This window comes from Lacerta agilis, chromosome 12 (genome assembly GCF_009819535.1).
Source record: "Lacerta agilis isolate rLacAgi1 chromosome 12, rLacAgi1.pri, whole genome shotgun sequence".
Taxonomy (NCBI): domain Eukaryota; kingdom Metazoa; phylum Chordata; class Lepidosauria; order Squamata; family Lacertidae; genus Lacerta; species Lacerta agilis.
The window spans coordinates 6,526,500-6,553,451 of NC_046323.1; the positions used below are offsets into that span (position 1 = coordinate 6,526,500).

The 26,952-nt window shown below is 42.1% G+C and overlaps 1 protein-coding gene across 1 annotated transcript in view; it reads right to left on the bottom strand.

Annotated features, from left to right (window-relative positions):
• Positions 1-26,952, bottom strand: part of BMPER (BMP binding endothelial regulator) — a 158,436-nt gene that overhangs the window by 38,908 nt on the left and 92,576 nt on the right. The window contains exons 11-13 of the mRNA XM_033165204.1: positions 17,941-17,986; positions 12,577-12,906; positions 8,079-8,415 (exon numbers count right to left, since the gene is read on the bottom strand). Coding sequence (XP_033021095.1) covers positions 8,079-8,415; positions 12,577-12,906; positions 17,941-17,986 — 713 coding nt within the window. The remainder of the gene's footprint in view (positions 1-8,078; positions 8,416-12,576; positions 12,907-17,940; positions 17,987-26,952) is intronic.

Below are 26,952 nucleotides of genomic sequence, written 5' to 3' on the forward strand. Positions count from 1 at the left end.
GAGGGCAAAAATTAGCTTAAATTCATTATTCCTAGAAAAAGTGTTTATATATTCTAAAAGGGACTGCCGGGACCATATAACACCGGTCCTAAAAGATCTTCACTGGGTTCCAGTGCATTTCCAAGCACAATTCAAATTGTTGGTGCTGACATTTAAAGCCATAAATGGCCTTGGCCCAGTATACCTGAAGGAGCATCTCCACCCACATTGTTCAGTCTGGACACTAAGGCCCTCCTCTGGGGGTCTTCTGCTAGTTTCCTCACTGCGAGAAGCGATGTTACAGAGAACCAGACAGAGGGCTTTCTCGGTACTGGAGCCCTCCCTGTGGCACGCCCTCCCACCAGATGTCAAGGAAACAAACAACTATCCGACTTTTGGAATACATCTGAAGGCAGCCCTGTTTAGGGAAGTTTTTAATGTTTGATGTTTTATCGTGTTTTTACTATTCTGCTGAGAGCTGCCCAGAGTGGCTGGGAAAACCCAGCCAGATGGGCGGGGTATGTATAAATAAATAAATAAATAAATAAATACATAGATTCCTAGGTATTTAATACACTCCATATCTTGAAGGCACCACAGATAAAGAGTTGCATAAAGCAAATTCTACTTCACTCGCATGAGTCTGAATTACCAATCTAGCTTCACTAAATTCAATGGGAATTACTTCTATCCTGTGCTCAGGATTGGCTGTAGACTTGCATGTGCACCCCAGGTGTCTGTCAGGCTTATGTTTGGGGCATAGAGGTTAAGGCAGAATCAAGGGGAAATGCCCTACATTATTGTGTTCCTCTCAAAGGCTAGGGCATATTCCAGATCTTCCTGCTTAGTTTTAGTCTGAATATTTTGGAATAGTGGAAACGTTGTATGTCTCCATCCATGCATACTTAAATGTTAGTTATTTTTCCACAGCAGCCTCTTTTTCTAACAGTATTTCTCTTGTTACACAGGATTATTTAAGACAGATAAATTAATTGCATTTGCATCATACCAAATGTGCTTCAAAAACTGATTACATTAAATGAGGCCAACTACCACGTTGCCTATCAGCTTTTACTTTTCTATGTCTGGATGGAGGTGATTAAAAAGCAATAAAGCTTTTAAAAAAACAAGGTATGAGACTTTCTTCTATGCCAATGAACATACTATTTAACCATTGTAATTAATGTGCACTTGGTAGCCTGTGACTGATTTCAGAAAAAAGAAAAATACCTCCATTGGTGGGGACGCCTTAACAAGAGACGGTTACACATAAAGTTTCAATTAGATCTCATAATTTGGGAGTAATTGTGGCAGTCACATTAACTGGAGCATTGCCCTAAGGCACATAAATAGGTATCTGAAAGACTAAAATTTCAGCATTTGAATATGGAGACTTTATCTGCATAAAAGACAGCACTTATGGAACCTTTTGCATATTCTGTTTCACAAAAATCTGACAAAATAACAAAATATTTAATTTTAACAATGAAATTCAAAAAAATTATTGAGGGAAGTTTCAAACATTCAGGCTACCTTCCACTTGTGGCCCACTTTCATCCTTCCCCTCCCCTCCTTTGCTAACAACTTGTATTAGACTTTTGCACACCTATTTCCTATACATTAACCTATCCGTGGACGAGCACTTCCCTGTACGGGTTACAGATGCTTCAGGTTACAGACTCCGCTAAGAACTTTGCTTCAGGATGAGAACAGAAATCGTGCTCAGGCGGCGCAGCGGCAGGCCCCATTAGCTAAAGTGGTACCTCAGGTTAAGAACCGTTTCAGGTTAAGAACGGACGTCCACAACGAATTAAGTTCTTAACCTGAGGTACCACTGTAGTCTGATCCTACAGCACAGGGGAATGTGTGCAACTGTCACAAGTCACAACTGTGTATGGTGTCATCATATGAGTCTGCCCTGCCAACGGTGAATCTACCACCTGACCAACCCGAATCAACACAGCAAGTACATGCTAGCGAGTCTGAAGGTGTTACCTTTGGCAATACTTCCAGAAAATACCATTTGCAGAGAGACTTTGTCTGTGGACAGAGTCATATAGCCGTGCATGTTCAGGTTACTGATAAAATATGGTCTGCATTTAGTTGTTACTGGCTCACCATCAAGCAAGTAGATTTACTGTGGGGTAGATATGCTCATGAATATACCTGACAGGAAGTGGAACAGCACATACAGGAGGAGGTAGATAGGGAACCCACACCATGTCCTTAAAAGTAGTCTAATAAGGACGCTCTTGCTAAACAGAATAATGAGTAGAAAGTAAAGGAGAGTCTAAACTTGTAACGCAATCACTGGTTATAGTTTGAAAAGGAACTAGAAGTTGTACCTTTTCCTTACATGGTGCCACTGTTCCTTGGGCACTTTTCAAACAACCTGCAACTCAAAATTTTAGTTTTGCATACATAAAAGTTAACCCAAATAGCGGTATTGCTGTATGCTTTGGATTCCTAAATAGGGAATAAATCACAAGTCAAGAAAAGAATCTTAAAACTGAAGTTAAGATGTCATCACAGAAATTGCATTGTTAACACAATGTCATAAGATGGCTGAAATGCTTGGTTGATTGCCTTTTTTGGTATTTCAGAACGTATCATAATTTTAAATGTTCTTGCACAGTTATATTTCTCAGAAAACCTATCAACAATAGATCTCTTAAAAAGCACTGTAGTGAAAATTAAGAGAGTGTTGATGATCTGGATAAAAATGGCTCAGTGTTTCTGCACAGGTTTCAAACAGAAAACACTGGAATGGAAAGAAAGCAATGGGCCTGCCAACAATCCTGCAATCTACAGAATGTTCCTTCTTTCATAACACATTAAATCTGCAGAAGAACTCAACCTCCAAAAATCAACCCGGGGCAGGGCGATGATGCTCACCTCATTTTCATACAATACAATTGCACGTCATCTATCAAGTTTGTGGTCCAAAAAGTCTATTATGTGCAAACCTACACTTTTTAACCATTTTAGGAAGAGCCTGCTGGATCAGGCCAATGGCTCCCCAAATCCCGCATCCTGTTCTCACAATGGCCAACAGATGCCCATGGAAGCCCAGCAAGCAGGACCTGAACACAACCACATTCTACCGCCTATGATTCGGAACAACTGCCATTTGGAGGCTTACTGCCTCTGATAGTGGATGCAGAACATAGTTAGTGTGGCTAGTACTCACGAATAGCCTAATTCTCTTTTAAATCCATCAGACTTGTTGGTCATCACTCCCACCTGTAGTTGTAACTACGCAGTGTTTGTGGAGCAGCACTTCCTTTCGTCAATCCCGAATCTTCCAACCTACAGCTTCAATGGATGCTCACAAGTTCTAATATTATTTGAGAGGCAGAAAGACCTTTCCCCAACTATTTTTTCCACCAGACAGAATTTTATACACCTCTTGCTTGCCATTTGTCAGGGACCGTGCTGAGGAGGGCTGAACTGAGGAGGAATGGTGAGTCTTTCGCTGGAAAGCATACATCCGATCAGCCCAAGGTCAAGGAGAACAGATAAGGTGGCAGCACGGAAAGCAAAGTGGTTGTGAGGTCAGGTTGCAAGACACGGAAGTGACGTGGATGACAAGGGGGGAAGTGGGTGGAATCCTTAATTGGGAGCACCTTCATCCTAGGAATGGTTGCTTTGTTCTCTCGCTGTGATCATTAAAATCTCTAAATGGTAAGAGACTCCTTTCACTTTGCACTGCTTATCTACTGCCAAGGGCTGGGGGAGTCCTGAAGCCTGACACCATTTGTCAAAACTAAATATGTCACAACCTTTCCCCATGGGAAGATGCTCCATCCCCTGGATCATTTTCCTTGCCCTTTCCACTATCCTTTTTGAGGTGTGATAACTAGAACCGCACATAATATTCTAAGTGTGACCACAACCTAGATTGGTATAACAGCAATGTGATATTGGCAGTTTTATTCTAAATCCTTTTCCTAATTATTCTTAGGACGGATTTTCATTTTTTACCACTGCCACACACTGGGTCAACATCTTCACTGTGCAAACCACTGCCTCCTACAGATCGCATTCCTAGTCAGTCATAGCCAGTTCAGACCCGAGTGTATGCATGAAATTAAGATTTATTTTTGCCCAAAATGCATTGTGTTACACTTGCTTACACTGAATCGCATTTGCCATTTTAATGCCCATTCATCAAATTTAGAGAGATCCTTTTACAACTCTTTGTGATCCCTTTTGTTTTAACCACTCTGAACAATTTGGTATCATTCGAAAAATTGTCCACCTCACTGTTCACCCCTAACTCTAGATAATTTCTGAACAACTTAAAAAGCACAGGTCCAAGTAACCACCCTTGGGGACCTCAACTTCAAAATCCTGAAGGCATGGCACGTGTGACAAATGGATATTTTCAAAACCACCATCCTTGGGTCAAGTTCTTCCCAATTTTCCCTAGCAGGACATCTCTATATGCTTTTCATTGCCCTCACTCCATGTAAGTGGCTGACACTGGTAGGGCCATGAAAATGCACAGTGTGGAGGTCCTACATGTTATAAAACAGTCTGGGAGAAGGTAAAAGAAAATTGTCATTTTCTACACCATCCCTATGTGGTAGAGCTTCCATCATAGGTGTGATGGCCTGGAACTTGGGCTTGGGCTCGGAACCAGAGGAGTCTCAGTTTGCACCGGATCCTCTGCCTCAGACATCATCTGAACCAAGTCCGGGGCCCAATCCTGAAGAGTCCCAGTCTGGACAGATTCCCCTGCAGCAAACGCCAGCTGGGCCGAGTCAGGGGCCTGAGCCTGTCCTGGCTCCTGATGCAGAGATTACCTCGTTGCCCTCAGCTGGGCCATCACTTACAGCTGTTCCACTACCGGTTTGGTCAGGGGAGGCTGAGGCGGCCCCTGATTCCAGTAACCCACCGGCATCTCCTGAGCTGCAGAGACTCAGGTCTGAGAGAAGGAGAGACCTGAGTACTCGCAGGAGGAGTGCTCGCCTTCAGCCGAGACAGGGTGGTGAGTCGCTGGGGGATCGGGAACGGCCATTGCCCCGAAGAAAAAAAAAGGCTGTCGGATCCTGCCCCAGGTTGTGGGAGCAACATTGCTGTAAGCGAGATCCTGCACTTGTACTTGCCTGGTTTCCTGCCCCGTGTTCTGCCTTGGCACTGTTGGACTGACTCCTTGCTGATTCTGGACTGGACCTTGTTTCTCGGATTACCCCCGGGCCCAGCACAATATGCTAAAGACATACTTTTAGTCTTGGACAGTTAAGGTATTTTGTTTTTAGAATCCACCTCTTTTATACTGTTCCGTTCCATTTGGAATAGTTTCATGTATTTTATAATTGTAATGATTTTATTATAATTTAGTGATGATGATGATGATGATAATAATAACATATAATAAATTGCTGCAATGCTGCAACCCACCCTGGGACCTTAGAGGGTGGCCAAGATTTTTTTTTTAATAAATAAACAAATATTAGTTAACTGTTTCACTGTAGATTCAGAAACAAAACAAAATATATTTTCACGTAGTGGACGACATATGAACACACCTTAAGAACTTAAATATCAGCCTAAAGGCCTGTCCAGTCCAGCAACCAGCTCCCTACAGATGCCTATGGGAAACCCACAATCAGGATTGGAACTCCACAGTCCCCCCCCTCACTGTTGTTCCCCAGTGTCTGGTATTCAGAGGTATGGTGTGTCTGATCCTGGTCATTGAGAGCCATATCCTCCAGGAATTTGTCCAACGTCCTTTTCAAACCGCCAGAGCTTGTAGTGGGTTTTCCTTTTCTCCCAACCCCGCCTCACCTGCCAGTGAAATTCATAATTCTAGAACCAGAGTTATCTAACAAAGCTGCATGGCAAGAGATTGAGGACAGGCAAAAAGGAAGTACTTTGGAATTTGTAACAAATTTAGTGGTGATCAGCTGATCAGCTATGTAGACAGCTTATATATATAAGTTTAATGTTTTGTTTTTTTAAGGGATCAGATAAATTGGCATTTGGCTGACCACAGCGGACAGGGCCAGATTTACGTTTGATGAGGCCCTAAGCTACTGAAGGTAATGGGGCCCTTTATATGTCCAGCTGTCCTTTGTCAACAACAAATTGTCACTTTTTTGTTGAATATATGCTATATGGTAATTTATGGACCTAATAGGTATCTAAAGCCATTTGCACATGCAGAATGTAGGCACCCTCTATATAGAAAGGAGCAAACCAGTGATATTTTAGGGAGCAGGCTAACAGGCGGGGCCCCATTACTTACATCATAGGAGCCTAAACAACACAAAACACTGTTGCTGTATGTAGGTTTTATTTTATTTGTTTTTTATCTTATATTTTGGAAATGTACATCCCATTGTTTTTTCCCCTTTAATCTTTTTTTGGGGGCCCAAGAGAACGGGGCGCTAAGCTATAGCTTGTTTAGCTTATACGTAAATACGGCACTGACTGTGGATAACAGGATGCTAGGTAAGATGGACCTTCTTCTGATCAAGCAGGGCCTGGATTTTTGTTTTTAAAGTCATAAATGGTTTAGTAATAGTGTGCTGTTTGAAGTAAATCACCTAATCTTCAGAAGACATAACCTTTACAAAAACTCTGGCTACGTGTAATTTTATTTTCTATTGTGGAAAGAGGAAACTAGCTACGGTAACCTTTGCACATCATTTTTTTGCTGTGATGTTTGGTATCTGCCTTTGCCAAGGTATAAATCACTTTTGTTCTTGGTGTCAAGAAATTTAGTACACTAAATTAATCATAAGAACCTTAAGAAGAGGAAATAGGGGGAACTCCCTATTACGAAAAGAAAAGAGCAGATGCTGTGCTTGATGAAATAAAGCCTGATTCCTCCGTACCTGGTCCTCATTTCCAGTTTTCATCACTTACCTGTGAAAAATGGCAGAAGTAAAATTAAACTATTGCTGGAATACAGGCAACAGTTCTCCCTTGCATAAGCACTCCTAATGCTCTTTGTTGATCTAGCACAACAGAGGAAAACAAAGTACCACAAGTGCCACAAAATACCCTTTCTTCTTTTTTTGTATTATACTTCAGCCCTGAGTGCTCACTAGAAGGACAGATCCTGAAGTTGAGGCTCCAGTACTTTGGCCACCTCATGAGAAGAGAAGACTCCCTAGAAAAGACCCTGATGTTGGGAAAGATGGAGGGCACAAGGAGAAGGGGACGACAGAGGATGAGATGGTTGGACAGTGTTCTCGAAGCTACTAACATGAGTTTGGCCAAATTGCGAGAGGCAGTGAAGGATAGGCGTGCCTGGCGTGCTCTGGTCCATGGGGTCACGAAGAGTCGGACACGACTGAACGACTGAACAACAACAACTTCACTAAGGGCATTGCTTCAGGTTCAGTATATAATATATTGTGGTATTAATCTCATCCTTTGCACATATTTCAGCTCTCCAGTCTTCTGCACTGTCACAGTCTGAAGCTTAAGAGTTGCTTCTGTGTGTTGTGAACCCATGGTGCAGTGGTCTTTGTGTGGATAATGTGATTACCTGAGTGAGGCCAACCACCCAAATTATGCACTTTCCATTCAATGGAATTCCAACTGCTTGGGGAGAAGCTATGTAGGTGGGGGAAAGTCTATATGATCATGCTATTCACAGGTGGGATCACATCATGTGCAAGCAACTCCCATGCTGTTGGCAGTATCTGTGAAGCCTTCGTCAAGGCTTGTTTGGGGGTAAGCCATTAAGGAGTAATAGCACACATGAATTTCCACAGGTGCCCTTTAGCATCCAGAAGTGCAACGCACTTTGTGCAGTCATAACACTCTTTATGGCAATCATACGTATATTCCTTGTCTACACCAAAATAACAAGCAGTAAATGTGACATAAAGTGGGAGACTAATAACACTTATTTGCATGGCTGCAATTTCAGTCCTATATGCCTCAACAGCATTTGAAAACTGACATGAGGTGCCTACACTTTGGCCCACTGTTGACTGAAATTACCCCTTTCTTTTGCCTTAAGGTGTCTTACATAGCATAGTTACCATTCTTTACTAACTACTTGTGTAACCCTGTTCCCTCAACCTCTTTTTTATTTCCAGTGGATTTTCAGCAGGTTCCTGCTTTGCTAAGCTTACCGATAAAATGTAGTGTAGTCCACAGTTGAGTGGCACGTCTGAAAATCCCATGCTTTGAGTTTCTGGCATTCCCGATGGGCGCGGAGTTTTACTCTCACTGTTCCTTGGCACAGTTCTGGAAACTGTTTCTTTGGAGGGCGAGTACAGAATTCATTTGACTCCACGCGCCACGACTCGGCAAAGTCATCCACATCAAACTTAAAATTCCCGTCGCCTCCGATCAGGTCATCTCTCTTGTGTCCATTGTAGTTGCCACATAGGCCACAGAGCCTGCCCTTAAGATGTGGTGGAGCCATGACTTCCACAAAGCTGTCTCCATCCCAAGAAATTTCCAGGCCTAAAAAAGAAAGCAAGAAGGAAAGTAGCTAACCCATATCAGTGTACATACAGTATATGAACACGTGAGGCTACCTTATATATTGAACTGGATCATTGGTCTATCAAGCCTAGTGCTGGCTAATCTGGATGGCACCAGTTTGGGGGATTTCAGGCAGAGATCTGTTCTAGTCCGAGATCTTTTAAAATGGAAATGCCAGGGAGGGATATTACACAGAAGGGTGGTGGGAATGGGTGATTGGCTGACAGGTGTGGAAAATCTGTTGATGACCGTTAACGATTGGGCTTACAGGAAAAGGCAAGGGGTGAGATGGCTAAAGATAGCTTTGTCATGTATAATGAGATAAGAATCCAATGTCTTTGTTCAGACCAGGTCTCTTCATGGTTTTAAGTTTGGTTAAATATGCATTGAGATAAAATATTGTTTATTTATTTATTTTAAAAAATGCAGAATCATGACAGAATGTACATATGCATAAATTTGTGCAAAACTGGCTCAGAATGGAAATACTGTTAGCTTATCTGTTCATCTCTAGTTTTTCAAAAAAGATCTGGGAAACACCTGTGCCTGACACCCTGAATAGCCAATATTTCACAGTACTTTTCTTAATATATGAACTCAAAATGGCTTGAACGTGCCAACATGTTTTATACTGAGGCAGACTTTGCATCTATCTATCCCAGTATTGCAACATCCCAGTCTAAGCCTGTGTGCTCTTGTGCAGCCACTAATATTAGGAGCAAAATATTAGACGTGCAATTTACTGTGAGGAATATGAGCCCTTCTAGTTAAAGAGGGAATTATCTGGATGGTAATATGCTTCAATTACACACTACTGAGTGAACCATTACATGCCATGTTTGCCCAGTCTCTGCCAAAACCAAGACAATGATGCTTGCTGTAGTTTACTGAGCTGAGAGAAGAGACAACCGGAATAACAAGAGAATCACAATTTAGTCAATTTAAAGCTTCCAGAATGGTTCTCAGGAATTCAGTGGAATTTCATAACTCAGCTGGCAGTGAAGAGAGACGCTCAAGATGCTTTTAATTAGAGCTTATGAATAATGCTCCTCTTGTGAGCATTCCACAGACAGCCACAAACATTCTCTCCCCCCCCCATCTTGCGACTCTGATGAACAAGCCCAGAGCTGAAGTTTTATTTTGTAGGGGACAAAGAAGCAGGTGTATGAGTTCTTGGCTCAGCAGGATATGCTGTGATAGCCTTTAAATGCTTTCTAGATGTTGACTATGCTTCACATCAATCCTTTGGTTAAAGGAGGCAATATAAATGATCAACTGTGGAAGGCCAAGGTATGGGAACCAGGATATCTGCCATATATCTTTTTAAAAAGCACTTAGAGGAGTGCAGGTGGCATGATTTATGGGGGAGAGGAATGAGGTGGTGTTTAACCATTTCCCCACCTGCCACTTACTCCCAGTCATTTCATATTCTGCCAGGATTCCTAGATATGTTTGCTGCTGCTGCTGCTGTGAGAAGGGTTGTAGGTCAATGGTCAAGCATTGCTTTGCATGCAGAAGCTCCCAGGTTAAATCCCTGGTACCTCCAGGTAAGGATGGGAGAGACAACCTGACTAGAACCCTGAAAAGCCCCTGCCACTCAGTGTAGACATTACAAAGCAAGATGCACCAATGGTCAGACACAGTATAAGGCAGCTTCCTGTGTTCCTAAAAGTGGCTGGGGCAGAGGAATGAGAGGAAGAGATGAACAAGGGGTGGTTATATATCTATTTATTTATTTTTAAAATACACCCCACTTTTTGTCAAGGAATTCAAAGCTGCTTTTGAATAAGTCAATCCAGCCTCCTAGATCATGTGGAAAGTTGCTGCCTTAGTCTGGCAAGTAAGGTAAAGGTAAAGGGACCCGTGACCATTAGGTCCAGTTATGTCCGACTCTGGGGTTGCGGCGCTCATCTCGCGTTACTGGCCGAGGGAGCCGGCGTACAGCTTCCGGGTCATGTGGCCGGCATGACTAAGCCGCTTCTGGGGAACCAGAGCAACGCACAGAAACGCTGTTTACCTTCCTGCCGGAGCAGTACTTATTTATCTACTTGCACGTTGACGTGCTTTCAAACTGCTAGGTGGGCAGGAGCTGGGACCAAGCAACAGGAGCTCACCCTGTCGCGGGGATTCGAACAGCTGACCTTCTGATCAGCAAGCCCTAGGCTCTGTGGTTTAACCCACAGCGCCACCCGCGTCTGACAAGTAGGCACCACGTATTGAAAAGAAGCAGCCCGGGGTACTTATAATCATAGAGTTGGAAGGAGCCTTGTAAGATCAGCCTCCTTCCTTATGAGTAGATCTGCCCCCAAGCAGGCATTTCAGGCTGCTTTTTGGAAAAGGAGGCTGGAATTGTTGTTCATGAACAGATGTTCTTTCCAACCATCTGGTGGGTGGAGCTTTGGCCCACCAAATTCAAATTCATTTCAATTTGACACCCATAGATTAAACTTTGAAAAATAAAAATAAAACTTATTTAATAAAACATAGTCGAGCATCTTGAAATTTTAGGATTCAGCAACCTCAGATTTCTGTGCCATCCCATTTACCTGTTTTCTTTAAAGTAGCTACCAGATGTTCTCCATTTCCCAATTAAATCATGCTTCAGGTCTGAATGATGCAAGATGCACATGCACACAAAAGACTGAATCCAGTTGCAAAAGCAATTCATTTAGGCAGAAAGCAAACCCAGACAGATGTTACGCAAGAACACCACAGTTCAGGGAGGCACAGCAAACAGCTTTCCTTGCACACTTGGGGTTCAATATCACACCAGTTTTTGGTTCAGCAAGCAACTTTCATGCAGGCCATGTTGGCTGGTGAGCTTGCTAAAGCCTTCTGGATTTGTTTTGTTTTACTGAGTTTGTTTGGGTTGGACATGTTTTACTGAACTCATTCCCTACTCTACAAGCACCTTTGGCACAGTGCTTGCTTATGCATGATCTCTGTTTTTGCCGTAACTACAGCTGAGATCAGTTGTTTTCAAACTGTGTCGTGGGGCTGCTTCAGAAGCTTTTCGGGGCTGTGATGATAATCCTAAGGTTCACTTGGCAAAGTTACTGTCATTTTATAAGAACCAAACTCCACAATGGCAAAGCAGTCAATTCTGTGTTTATTGTCCATGTCCATTAACTAAGCAACCAATACTCTGGAATCCCCAGTTTAAACACCTGTAAGCCTTGATGCCAGGTGGAGGAGCGTCAAGTAGAATTTTTCTGATAATTCAAATTAATTTGATGGGGATGGGAAAGGGAAACCTTGTGTTGGCAAAAGCTTCCCTGGTTCATTTTACACAAACTTTGCCTGTGTATTGTAGCATTGTAAGACATGGATTGGTTCATCAGAGGTGGATAGGCACTTTTGTCAGATCCTGATAAATTTAATTCTTTTAAAAAAGGTGAGCCCAGGAAATTATCTAAGAATTTTTCCTGAGGCATGCATGAAGAGCACAGCTTCATTCTTATGCTGGTTCTGATGTTTTATATAAGGATGGAGGATAATTTTTTTCAAGTCTGCATTTTAAAGCTTTCCTTGCTTGTCCAAATTATATGTGACTTGGAATACAGTAATCTATTGGATTTTGCATTTCTCTGAATTCTATGATACATTCAGTTTTTGAAAAAACACACACAAATGATTATTTTACGGGGGGAAACATGCAAAAATGCTTATTTTAGGGGGAAGGCACTGAAAAGCACAAATTTGTATTTTGGGGGAAGAATGCATGGAAAATGCATACTTTAGGGATCAATGTGTCCAATTTAAATATGGTTTTTTGTGTGTGGGTGAATTCCCCTCTCCACAAAAAAATATCCAGAACAGGGACAGAACAAACCTAAAACTGATCACATACAAAACTGGCATGGAAGGGAAATAGGGAGATCTGTCCATCTCCTGCATCCTCTCGCTTTTGGTTTAAATTGTTTATTATTATTTCATTGTATTTTATATGTTGCTAGCTGCCTTGGGTGTTACTTCTATACTGAAATAATGGGATACAACTCTAATGTGATGTAATGTAAATACCACCTTTGTAGTTACCAGAGCTTATAGAGCCAAAACAAACCAAAAGCATCCATATGCTACATGTCACACTTGTGTTACTACTCCGCCCTGAGAACCAGGGCACTCATGTAGCCCCACCTGCTTTGGTTGTCACTTTCAAGAGGTAGCCTTCCAAGTCGATGTGAAAGTGTGGCGTATCGTAAGGTAGGGATATCCGTGTCCCGTTCCACTTCACTGTGAGGTGCTGGTGGAGGCTGATGGTACTGCTGCCCAGCACAAGGTCTACAGATTTTGTCCAGGAGAAAGAGCGAGTCCGTCGGGCATCGTTCTTCACCAGCACCTGGAAGGGCGGGGTAGAGGAGGAGCAGTCTTTTGTCAAAACGTACTGACATGTTCCCTGAAAGTTAAATGTCCGTCCGTCAAAAGTGTTGTAGTGGGGGTCTCCAAATACAGTGCAAACTCCGGGCTCTGCAGGTGAGTGAGAAACAAAAGCACCATCAAGACCAAATTTTATGTTGGGAAAAGCAGGTATTAAATGAATGCAAATGGCCTTTCAGCATTTTGGGCCACTTCATAAACAATGTGACTTAGGCATATATCTAAAAAATGTGTGTGTGTGTGTGAATGAGACAAACACGTGAAATGAGACATGAAAACCATGCATTTTCTTTCAAGGGTACACTCAGTGAGAAACCTAGCATTGCAGTCATGAAATGGCCCTTAACTGGTAGAACATAGAAGTCCTGGATTGATATAGATTATCAGTACCCACAGTCTGTAGGATCCCCAGTATACCGTTGCAGCTATAGAAAATGGTAAGTGGAGGTAGAATCCATGAATTGTATATTGCAGCTCTGGCAATATACATGACTGTTTGGAGGGAAGGTTTTCTCCCTCTTCCATAATCCTAGAATTTGAGTGTCGTCCAATGAATGGTAGAAGATTCAGGACTGACAGCTAACACTATATGCATCATTCCATGTGTAGTTAGTTTCATCACACAGGTAAAGGAGAAGTTCTGCATTGCCACATAATAAAGGAAAAGGCAACTGCTGCTGTGCAATCTGCATTAAACATTGCTATTCTTTGGAAGAGAAGAAATTCAAGGCAATGGAATCTATTAAAGCCACAGCCCAGCACAGAATTAAGTGCATTTGAAGATCCCACTGAAATAGATGGACTTTTAAGCATGCTTAATTCTGTACTGGATTGTAGCCTAGACTCTCAAATAATTACTGCCAGAACTGCTTAAAAAAACCAAAAACAATTTATGATGTCCCAAATGAACTGATTGTATGAATTGGAGCGGTGAAGAAATAATTCATAGGAAAGTCCTGGCATTTGTTTGTCTGATACATTTAACACCAATAAATCACCATAATCAAATTACAAGTGACAGTCTCAAAATCAGAAAAGTGGAAGCAACTGAATCAAAGTGCTAAAAATTCAATTGGAAAAATCAACAGAAGCAGCACTGAAACCTCAACTCTTCTCAGTCTTTACTGCTATACACTTGAACCTCAGAAGCTGAACAGAATCCATTCCGGAAATCCGTTCGACTTCCAAAATGTTTGGAAACCAAGGCGCGGATTCCGACTGATTTCCAATTGCGCAGGCGCGCCGGAAGCAATCACGGAAGCCGCGTAAGACGTTCAGCTTCCAAAAAAATGTTCGAAAACCGGAACACTCACTTCCGGTTTTCGATCGTTCGGGAGCCAGAACGTTTGACTCCCAAGGCGTTTGGGAGCCCAGGTACGACTGTATAGTATGGTTTCTGAGGGCACCTGCCCTCCTCCTCCTGATGTTGTTGCTCTGAGCGTTTCCTCTGCTCCTCCATCTGGCCACACATTGAGTCAATCTGTCCCAGACATGAAGTGGGCTGGACTACCTCACCCCTCACTGTGTGGCGTCCTGTCCTGTGGACCTTTACAGCAAAAGGAAACTTCAGAGTGTGACCAAACTTTCATCAGGGGATGGATGGACATAGGAATCAGGAAGAAGCAGTGCTTAATTTCAAGTGGAAATGATGATTAGGTTCCAATCTTTCTGGGTAGAGCTTCTGGGGTCAGGAAGTCTTTCCCTTCATCGCTGGTGTGAAGTGTCTGTCCCCAGTTACTCAATGCTGAAGGAGCTTAAGCACTTTTAAGTCTCACTGATTTGAAAGAGTGAATCACATGCTTAATTCTCTCCCCTTCAGATGAATGTGACTTTAAAATGCATGTGTTCGGTTTTGCTGTCAAAATATCCTCTGTGCTCCATTTACTTCACTAAACAAATACCCCTTTCCAGATTTACAAGGCATGGGGCCAAGCTGTATACCAACATATGCACCGACATGCAGTAAGTGGCCATTTACTTCACATCCCCAGCACTCACTATCCCAAATCAAGATCATACAGTTTACTTGTCCCTGGACTTGGCAGTCTCAGTTTAGGAGCTCATGATGCGGTGAGTTGATACTCTAAATTACTTAGCTATTGGAAAGAGTTCTGAAGGATTCTTGGACTGTTTTCATGGTATCTAATAACCCACATGCCACAACACAAAAAAAAGAAATGACCATATTAGGAGGATGGCCCTCTTGCATGCAGGGAGCACTGGAATTCAAGACTCTCGCACAATCTGTGCAAAAGGCAGCGGAGGAAAGATGGGCCAGAACACCAGAAGAGTCAAGTTAATTCCAAAGTGTCCAGATGTAACAGACTCTTGAGGCAGGGCTTGCAGCTAATTTACAGCAGCCAAGGAAAATATTATATAAACCATAACTAAGAGGGATTTGGATGCTTTCTGAGTAAAACTATGACATTAAAAAACAGAATGGAGAGTAATTTGTTCACACATACATAACTCAACGGGACTTGGCTTTTCAAAAACCAATAATGAAACGCAGGAGACAGTTGGCCAAAATGTGAATTAGGCTTCAGCATCAAAGCAAGCTGCAGATCCTTAAATCAAATGGGGGGGCAAACATTAATTTGAAAGCTAGGAATATCACAGGCAGAATGAAGCTGAATTGCGTACAAAAACAACAACCCAGCAATGTGTCTCAACACATTTATACAGGGTGGCTCAAAAGTAGGTATACAGTTGAATCAATGAATTTCATCACAACAGATTCTATGAGTACGCTTAACTGACACAAAACATAGTTGGAACAAATAGTGGAGTCAGATAAAAGGATTACTTTTCTTTACTAATATTGTGAATGATGACAGCGAACTTGAGTCAAGAACTTTTGGCCCGCCCTGTACTAAGGACAGCTTCACACTTGGTGCACATGCACTGACAGGAATAACTTATACAGTTGTACAAGTATCTGTAAACACCCATGTATGTCTGTCCGGAATGGGCAAGGCCCCCCAGGAAGTTGTATCTGGAATTTAAAGATGCATATATGTTTTGCTCATCTGCAATTTACATGTTTATTGGGTGAAGATTCATTTCAATTGCGTTTTAGGCCCAGTTTTGGCACAGATACTGCTCTGGTTGCCCTGTGTGATGACTTCTGTTGGGAGAGAGGCAAGGGAAACATGTCTCTATTAATTCTCCTTGTGGGGCACAAGGTTATCAGAGGTATCTGCTGCTAGGCCACTAAAACTTTGATTTGTCAACAAGAACACCACAAAACAATAGGATGTAAAAGAAAAATGAATACAGTGGTACCTCGCAAAACGAATGCCTTGCTAGACGAATGCCTCGCTAAACGAAAGGCATTCATTAGCGAAAGGGTGACTCGCAAGACAAATTTCCCTATGGGCACGACTCGCAAGATGAAAAATTTTCGCGTCCCCCCCCCCGTCAAACCTCACTTCCCCCGTCTGTGCTTTGCAAGACGAAATTTTCGCTAGACGACAGCACTCGCAGAACAAATTAATTTCGTCTTGCGGGGCACCACTGTAATAATAATAATAATCAACAAAGTATTTTTTTGCTTTCTGGTGGGATCAGCTGGCTGCAGTTAGTCGTGTGCCATAGGCCAAGGGACCCATTTTCTTTAGGATGTTTTGTTTAGGATCCAACTTCCTATTTACCCACCTTGCCTGAGGGCATAACCTGCATAAAACATTATTATCTCCTTGTTATTATTCCAAGTGCTACTGCCCTGAACCACAGAGAGAGACAACCCACCATTCTGGAAAGGCCATTTTATTTGGGCACCTTGTCAGGCCTTGCTGACTTCCAAGAATAAGGAGAAGGAGAGTCTTCATCATTCCATTAGACAAAAACTCAGTGGTAAAGTCGGCTATTGTGTTCTGAACCCTCCCACTGTCACTGGAAAAGCTTGTATTGATTTCAGTGGGCATCAGCACAGAAACACAAGGCAGGCCATTTTATTCCGCAACGCCTCAGATGAGTCACTTTCCCACGGCTACAAGTACAATTTGTTCCTAATGAAGCTACTGCACCACTTGGCATATCTCTGCTGTTATTTTACAATGATGTGCCCACTGCTTGGTGGTAAAGGCACATTGCCTCTGGTTTCTCACATGTTCAGGGCTCTTGTTTATATAATGCACCAGGGAGCATCATGCAACAATTTAAGTTAATTGTTCTTAATTCAACCAAAAATACACACCACCAAGATTTAAAACATAGTTCTTTCAAAATTCAGTTAAAGTATTTCAGAAAGAGCAACTCCTATACTCAGTGTTTAATCCCACTGACTTTCCATCTATAAATATTTTCATTATAGCCCAGGAAAACTACAAGCTGCATTAAATTATGTGGAAAATCATTCAGTGAAGTTTCTCTCATTATCATTCTGGTATTTTGCAACTATAAATTGCACTGTACACTGTTTAAATCTATGTCCAATTAATGGACTAGCTGTGATTGAAAGGATAGTCCAGGTGAATATTTTTAGAAATATTCACCTGCTGTAATTCAAGCCACTGTCAATCATAACCTATTTCCAGGGTGGTGTCCAAGGAATTCTTCCCTTTTCGATGTTTATGGGCTGTTCCCTTTTCCTTTTCTCTTTTGTATATTCTTCTCTACTCCAACATATTTCCCATACACCATATTTTGTTTTTACCAGCCTTTAAATTGTACCTCCGTGCTGCCTTATAAATCACGTTGGAGAGACTTAGCATTTAGCACTTGCTTTCTTTGGAGAAAGTAGACTATTGCCCTTTCCAATAATATACATTCACACCTTCGCAAATGAACCTGGGTCTCTCTCATTTCCCCAGGAATATTATGAAACATCAAACCCCAATCCAAGAAGTTAGAGTTATTGACTCCTAGTTCCAGACTATTTCTTCAGCGTCTGGGCTTGTTGTCAAGGGTTGTCTTTTGTGAGAAAGCAGACTACTTGCTAATCATCTGGCGACGGTAGCTGTGAAACCAAGGAACTGGTGTCAACCTCTGGCTCAATAGGCTAGGCAAGAATCTCCCAATGATGGCAAATGGACTAGGCCAGGAGTAACACTCAAGACAGCAGTTGTGTGTGGAAGAGTTCAAAAACTTGTTGAAAAAAATGTGAAGAATGAACTTACTCACTTTCAGTGCAAATGGGACAGCATCCTTTTCGGTTGAGGATCTTTCCCTAAATGGGATAAATATAAACAATATTTAATGGTGATGGGGGGGGGAACACATTTGGAGCAATGGTTACCTTTTGAAAGTATAGAAAAATGTGGAAAGCAGAGAACTTGGTACCTTGACTTCTGCTTCATAAGCCATTCAAAACTTTCCTTCTGCAGCTATGTATCTGTACTGTATACAAATCTGCAACCGATCTACTATATATTTTGGAAAGCAATTTGTCCGTTTGTTTGTTGTTGTTCTCTATAAGCTTGGACACCTCTCAAGGTAACGTCTCCAAACTTGGCATGATGCTTCCCAAGGTGAGGGCTATACCCATATTTTGTGGTAGGTTTGTCTCCCTTTCAAGATATTGTTGCCAAACCCAGCACAAGATTTCCTGAGATGAAGGTGGCAGACTCTGTCACTGTTTGGCTGCCAGGTGCCATTCTGGACAGAGCTGTCAACCTTCCTTTTTTCCATTGGGAAATGGCCATAGCTGTCAACTTTCCCTTTTTTTGCAATGGGAAACGGTGCTGGAATAAGGGAATTTCCTGCAAAAAAGGGAAAGTTGACAGCTATGATTCTGGATCAAGAAGGAAGACTGAAAGATCACTTTGGCACAACTTCACACATTTCTTGACACAGATTCAGCCTCCTTTCAAGATATCAATGCCAAACTACCATAGCCAGTTTGAATCAAGATGGCAGACTGAAATGTAACTTTGGCATGAGTTCACCCATAGGTTCAACTGCCACTCCAGATATTGTTACTGAACTCAGCACAAGGGTTTCCCAAGATGGGGGGGGGGGGTCTTGACTGACATTTGGATGCCAGGTGCCACTCTGAATCAAGTTGACAGACCAAAACATGAGTTTGGTGTGACTTCATCTGATTTTTGGCACAATGGGCCCAAATTCACAAATTGCACTATCCATTTAAAAAACACAATTTATTTGTTTTTTGCTTTCTAAAAGGTCATGTCTATTCCTGCACTGTGTGTGTATGGGGGGTGCACTAGATGATCCTCATTTTTATTTCCAAATCCACAATTCTATGGTTCTATTGTTTTCATAATGTCTGTTAACGTCATGCTCATATATAAAAACATCAGCTAAGACTACAGTGGCTCCCAATTGAAAGACAGAAAAACTTCCATATTGGGGTAGCAGAATCAAAAATAAGCTTGGTTAGTATTAAAAATAATAATAATTTAAAAATACTCAATGAAGTATATTCAGATTATTATATACCATACATACTAGGGTCATATTAGTTGCCTTGAAACATGTTTCTTTAGCATTCAGCAGTCAACTAGTGAACAATTTACACAGGCTTCAAGGTAACACAGAAGAAAAGCAAAGTTAAACACTTTTGCAAAGGAAAATGGTAAGGGAAAGACAGCCCAAAGAGGCACATTGACTATTGGTGCTGATCTAAAACATACTCCATGATTGTCACTTAAAAGAAACGAAATTAGCATCAGTAGCTACAATGATCCAGAACTTCCTCCAGCCGCCACCAAGTCAGGACAGGGTGAAGGTGTTTTGAGGTCTACAGAGCACTTCAAGCGTGTTGAAGAAAGTAGCAGGTAAAGAAAGTCTATTTGGAGCTGGCTTGCACACTCTTAATATAGTGGGTCAGTGCTTTGTGATACCTATAGAAGAATACCTATAGAAGAATAGTAGTGAAGGCCTGGTCGAGCTGGTGTGATATAATAAACAGAGCTTTTTCCACAAGCAAAGCTCTAGCTCTAAGGCTATGCAGAGTGTTGCGTGCCTTATGCTTGCAGGTAAAAATAGAGCAAAGGGTGGAAATTGCAAGTCGCGTCAAGATCAAACACTGACAGGTTGAAATTTGAACTGCAATAAGAAAGGCCATGGAGAGTTGGCAGAATTTGGAAGTCCAAAAAGGAGTGGGGGAAGGTCTAAAGAACAATGGGGAGTGTTGAAGTTTGATTATTAGAATATTGGGGAAAGAGGGTAAAGATCATAGCGTGAGAGGGAGACTCACTCAGACACGTACGAAGACTTTTTAATGCAGGTATTTTGCCACATGGGGTCACCAGCCAATTTCTGCAAGCATAGGGGATCGAAGGTTCTACCATAAGGAGAGAAATTGGAGTTTTGGTTTCAGGCAGCCATTTTTGAATGGTAACAATATCCCCTGTTTGTAGCTAAAGTCTTGTAGCAATTGCTTCCAATTGTGGAATGGAAGCCTCATGAGCATTTCCTTCGCTTTTTATTTTAAAAAAACAAACAAACAAACCTGAGTTGTATCATTTCCTTTTGTGTGGTCTGGATTCTGTGTCAGTGCTTATAGTGAAACAGATGGAACTTGACCACCTTAATTGAAGCTAAGTCACTTCATGGATCCAATTTGCCTATAATGTATTTTAAAAACTGACGTTTTAGACTCTAATCCAGCAAGGGGGGGGGGGGAGAACCTAACTCCATCACCAGAGGCTGTGAAAACACTATACCTTTAAAGCAAATTTGAAGCACATTTCCCCCCTCAAAGAATTCTGGGCAAGGCAGTTTACCCTTCACAGAATTACAATTCCAAGCCAACCCTGAAGAAACTACACTGCCCAGAATTCTTTGACAAGATAAATGTGCTTTAAAATTTGAGCTCTGTTGCTTGCAGTTTCAGTGTATGTTTTGAGGATAGAAGACGTTTTCCTGTGGCTTAGTGGAGAGTCAAATGCCATTTTAATCTCACCTGAATCTGTAAATTATTCCTCCCTTTCGAATAAAGACAAGGCTCAGTTCTTTATTTGATATGCTGAAGCGGCCAAACCTTTGTAACAACCTCTGGCAGGAGTAAAAGGTAAAGGTAAAGGGGCCCCTGACCATTAGGTCCAGTCGTGCCCGACTCTGGGGTTGCGGTGCTCATCTTGTGTTACTGGCCGGAGCGGTACCTATTTATCTACTTGCACTCTGACGTGCTTTTGAACGGCTAGGTGGGCAGGAGCTGGGACTGAGCAATGGGAGCTTACCCTGTTGCGGGGATTCGAACCGCCAACCTTCTGATCAGCAAGCCCTAGGCTCTGTGGTTTAACCCACAGCACAGTGGCTAAAATTTAACAACAACAACAACAACAACAACAACAACAACAACAACAACAACAACAGCATGTGGTATGGTGGGGTTTTTGTTTTTGTTTTTTAAGCTCCAGTAAAAAATCTTTATTTAAAAAGTAGCTTAATTAATTTCATTGGAATTAGCTTGAATGGAGAAGATTCAAAGCGCTCCTTTGTGTGTCTCCAAGGGCTTGGGCAGGTCATGGGATTTTTGGCTTTTTTTCTTTATAAAGCAGGCTCCTTGTGCCATACCTAAAAAGGCTTCTCAAAACTGCCTTGGTTTTACAAGTGATTCACCATGTGGCTTAAGCAACAAAAGGCCAAAGCCCCTCTGGGTGCATGGAACTAGTTGTGCTGGTGTTTGGATCCCAGCTTAAGAGTCTAATTAAGAAGTCAACCTTTGGTGGCTGGGTGGCTGTGCATGAAGTCCAAACCTGAAGCTGCAATTTGTTTTGCTCTAACAAGTCATAATTACATAATACATAATTTGCTCTAACATGTCAAGAACAACCACTGGCTATGTATTATGGTTTGCTGAGAACTACACACAACAGAACCCTTGATTTGGGCATAATACTAAGCCAGAGAGCATGATTTCTTTTCTCCACGCAAAAGTGGGAAGGAATGAAGCAATCCAGAAGGACACAGCCAGGGTTAGCTATTAACTATGGTTTATGTGGCATATGAAGGAGGCATCTGCAGGAGAGAGAGAGAGAGAGAGAGAGAGAGAGAAAGAAAGAAAGAAAGAAAGAAAGAAAGAAAGAAAGAAAGATCTTTCTCTCTTTATAGCTACTATTTCATCCTTTCAACTGGAGTTGTTAGGAATTGAACCTGGAAATGCAGATATGTCCCAGCCACTCCCAATTTCCTTAGATGGGATAAGTTCTTTATACACACACACACACACACACACACACACACACTTTAGACGGGATGTCCTATAACAGATGTTTTGTGGATAGCATACAAGACGAAAAATAACTTTGTTTTAAAAAAATTAAAAAAACAATTACAATTAAAAATACCATAAATTGTATCAAATAAAACATAATTATAGTATCAAAAAGACCACTTTTAAAACAGAGAGTAGAGGAACATATCCCCTTGGTATTAAATCAATTAAAAACACAAAACAGAACAATAAAAATTCACAGAGCTAAAACTGCCCTAAACCACCTGTTAAATTAAAAAGCCTGGAGGAACAGAGAAATATTTGCCTGGTGCTGAAAAGACATCACAATTGTCGGCAGGTGGACCTCACTGAGGGGACTTTTCCCACACAGTCATCCACCATGATGCCTGATTTGGCAGAGGCACTTGCAGAAAGGGCATCGGATGTTGACCTCAAGGAACAGGTGTGGGAAGAGACAATCCTTCAAGCATCAAGGTTCCAAGTAGCAAAAGCTGGTAAAGGTCAAATACAGCACTAAGATATGCCAGGCTGACCTCTGACTGGAAGCTTTACCTTTGCACCTGAGCACATAACCCCTTGGCCATCCTTGTGTTGTTCTTCTAAGCGGCGCGGAATAATTTTATTATCCACCTCCCTCCCTGGATTTCTAATCAAATACTTGCAAATTCTCCTCTTCATTTGGAAGACCACCAGCTCAGCACACAGCACCTCCTTGTAATCACCTCTAGTGTGCTGAGTTGTAAGGATGAAATACATTCTGCACATGCTCACAAGCACATCCTTCTACGTTACCATGTTACTTGTTTTCCAGGGCTGAGCCTTCGTTTTGAAACCCTTCGTATTAAAAACCTGCCTTCAAAGCCACTGTGATATAGCAGCTAGAGGGCTGGCCTTACTACCACAACTCAACCATAAAGTTTGGTGACCTTGGATCTTAAGTCATCCGCTCCCTCAGCCCAAGCTACTCCACAAGGTTGTTGTGGAGGCACCACTCTGGAGGAAAAGCAGATGATGGGAAAGCTATTATAAAAGTAGGAATATAAGGAGGGCTACATAATGCCTACATAATACTTGACACCAACTCACAATCTGGTGCCCCCAAAAAACCAGCCAAGGTGCTGTTATTTTGCTCAGAGTTGCTTCCTTCAGTATAAAGCAACTGTTGTAATAAATCACCTTCATGCCCTTTTAATGGGGGTGCTACAACCCCCCCCCCCCATCACCGTATCTGCAGGGAAAGGTTTTAACTGGGCAAACTAGAATAGCACGGCTGGGAGGTACGTAGCTGAAAAAAAATGCCTCTCCGTTGCACTGGATAATCTTACCTCAGTATTTTTATAAAAGGGCTGCAGCCATCAAGGAAGCTGCAAGTGGAAGGAATTCAAGAAAAATTAGGGTATGCCAGCCAACCTGCTATGGCTGGTTACCTGAGCCACCATGCTGGCACGAGAGTCTGTTTTTGTCTTGTCGAATAAGGAAGCCCATTATTACTAACATGTGCTGCTAGAGTTCGTTAGCACTGAGGGCTCCCTTAGGAGCGGCCTGTGAGATGCAATTCCAATTTTGCCCATGAATATTTATAAGCAGACCACATTTGAGAACCTATGAATTTTGTAGCCTATTTTATTCTTCCCCTCATTTTATGAGAGTTTCATTTTTATATCAAGTGCTATCCTTTTATTCTTCATATTCTTTTGAAAGACAGAACTAATTAGGATTTCTTTCTTTCTTGGTGGTGGTGGTGTTCCATTGTGCAACAGCAGCAGCTGCTGTTGTTTTGTGCCTCATTTGGCACTGGAGTACGACCAGCAACTTTTATTTCTGTTTGTAAAAATAGCAGATGTGTACGAAAAAGTTCAATACTGTCCACGTTAGGAATGGGACACAGGCCTCAGAGTAAATGCGAAGCTCAAATTCGTAGGCTCAAAATGTATCCACGGAATAAATCTTGCCAAAGATTGTCATACAACACATACTAAGCCTTGAGTTGCTGCTGAATGCAAAGGACGACGGATAGGATTTTGGTGACCTGTTTTCAGGTCCGTATCAGGCGTCTGGCTACCAGCCTGGTTATCCATAGTGGGTCCAGAAAGAGGCTGAAATGGCTCAAGTCTTCCAGCAGGTCCCAGAGCCCCTTCGGATATCAAATCACTGGGCCCATAACCCCAGGGGCTTCCACTTTTGCTGTACCTTATGAGGAACGGCTTAGGGAGCTTGGTATGTTTAGCCTGGAGAAGAGAAGGTTAAGGGGTGATATGATAGCCATGTTCAAATATATAAAAGGATGTCATATAGAGAAGGGTGAAAGGTTGTTTTCTGCTGCTCCAGAGAAACGGACACAGGGCAATGGATTCAAACTACAAGAAAGAAGATTCCACCTAAACATTAGGAAGAACTTCCTGACAGTGAGAGCTGTTCAACAGTGGAATTTGCTACCAAGGAGTGTGGTGGAGTCTCCTTCTTTGGAGGTCTTTAAGCAGAGGCTTGACAGCCATCAGTCAGGAATGCTTTGATGGTGTTTCCTGCTTGGCAGGGGGTTGGACTGGATGGCCCTTGTGGTCTCTTCCAACTCTATGATACCTCTCCTAACATGGATCATGCCTTCCCCAGAGTCCAAAAAGGAAGAAGCACAGCAGTCAAGGAATCGTCTAGGCCTGGGGGGGGGGGGTTCTTTTCATCTTGCACAAGTGTGGGAGTTTCCAAGTTCTTCTTGTACACTCTCCCTTTCTGGCATGTACACTGGATGACCCCTGACCCTAGCTACTAAAATAGCACAGAGCAGAGTTGTGTCCCCTGTACAGACAACGGGCTCAAAGTCCTCTGGACACCAGTGCATCCAATGGCCCAATGAACATTGGAAGCTGCCTTACAATGTCTGAGTATTTCCTACACAGACTGGCAACGCTTCTCTGGGTTTCCGACAGAGGATGTTCCATTTCTAATTGGAGATTCCAGGTATTGAGCTTGAAACCGTCTACATGCAAGGCATGTGCTCTGCCACTCTTCCAAGGCCCTTCTCCACAACCATCATCGGGATACAGAAGGCCTACTTGCTCTAATTTTGAATCAAGTCATTATTAATCCAGGAAAATGGGGGTGGGGTACTCAGAAAAATTACAAGTTGTACCAAAATTAGGAGACATATTGACAGACATGTGTTGTTTCTCAACACTTTTAAAGAAAAATCTCAGCAAAGTTAATGGAGCTAAGACTGCACCATCATTTTCAGTGCGCTGTATGTAGCCAAAATAGCACCATCCATGCACAAAAGGGAGCATCATCAGGAGAGTCTAGAAAATCAGAGGGGAGTGGATATAGAAGGGAGTATCTTGCAAGAGATCATGGCTGGCTGCATCTTTGAAGAGAAGCAATCCACACTGCAATGTTTTCTATTGTTGCAGGTCCCAATTGTTAACACTACACAGTCACATTGCTACCAAACAGGCAACTTGACACCCCCCAAACACCCATTTCAGTTTTCCCTAGGAAACCTGTCTGGAACAATAAAGACTTGCCAACTTTTAATTTAATAAATTTAATAAATAATAATAATAATTCTGGTGAATCGACAGGACCAGGGTAGCATGGCAGCAAAACACAGTATCCCAAACTGCCTTGGATAATGAACATTATCATTGGGATGTGCACTGTGAAATTAGTAGTAACATATTCATTATGAACCACAGCGCCAACTGATTCTGCATAAAATTAGCCTCTCATTTTCATTTCCCCCCCATTCATGAAATGCATTCAAATGTAATGTTATAGCTTCATCCCCCCATCTCTCAAAACATAAAGATTAGTATTAGATTACTTAATCAGCCTTAACTCAAAATCAACAGGAAGTGTTTTTTTTGTTTTTTTGTTGGGAAGTAATATGAGGCTGCTTCAGATGATGAAGTCCATTACGGCTGATGACATGGTGCTTTTATGATTCACGGCTCTAAAGAACTCTTTCTGAAAATACTGTGAAACAGCCTGTCCATTATTATTTTTTGTAACACCACGCCTCGCTTTCTTGAGCACAGAATAAGATACATGAGACACAAGCAGATAACCGTGGACACTGAAGTATAACAGAGTTCCCAAGAGTGTTAGAGGTACAAAGTAATATACTTCCCCTTTTGTAATTCCCTCTGGGAGGGCTACCAGATAAGGTGCTTTTGAGACGTTTCTGAAGTGATTCTAATCTAGCAGGATTTCATTGCCCTGCTTCAGTAACATCTACATGGCAGGACCATAGTTAAGTACCACATTCTCGATGTACAAATGTGCTTAGGCTCACACTTGCTCATCTTCACAGAGTAGAGGTACCCTGAAACTCACACGTACACATCTGCGGATAGTTGCTGCAGCACTGGTATCTCTAAAAGTCTCTAAAATCTCTCAAGGAAACTATTTAAAAGAAGGAAGCAATTGCAGGCAGCACTGAATTACGCCTTTGCTGGTTTTGTTCCAGGTGTGTTCTAATGACATTTTATGCAGTATCTGCATTTGCCACACAACTGTGGGCAAATGTGCTACTTTCTCCTTGCAAACACAGATGAATGCAAATCTGAGGACATCAGTCTGTGGGACAGTTAACAGCAACGCCAAATTTGTCTACTAACCCTATATAGAGACTATGCAAATGTATTTACCGCTTTCTTCACCTACACCCATCTGTAGGAGCAGCTTAGCAACGTACATTGAAATCCTTAGCACACTTGCATGCCAGCAAATTCCACTGAAATACTTCCAAGTAAGTAAATTTAGCCAGCTCCAAACATTTTAAACAGAAACTTATTAAGCAAATCACCATGCCTATGGCACAAGATACCCAATGAAGGCAAGTAAAGCGAGAGAGCTATATTTATATCGAGCATGAAAGGAAAGAGCACTAGTTGATGTAAAACTGGGATTAGAAGTCACTGAATCAGAAAGAAATGTCTGGAGCAGAGCAGAAGAAACGGGGAAACATGCTGTCCTGTTTGAATATTTCACTCTGCCCC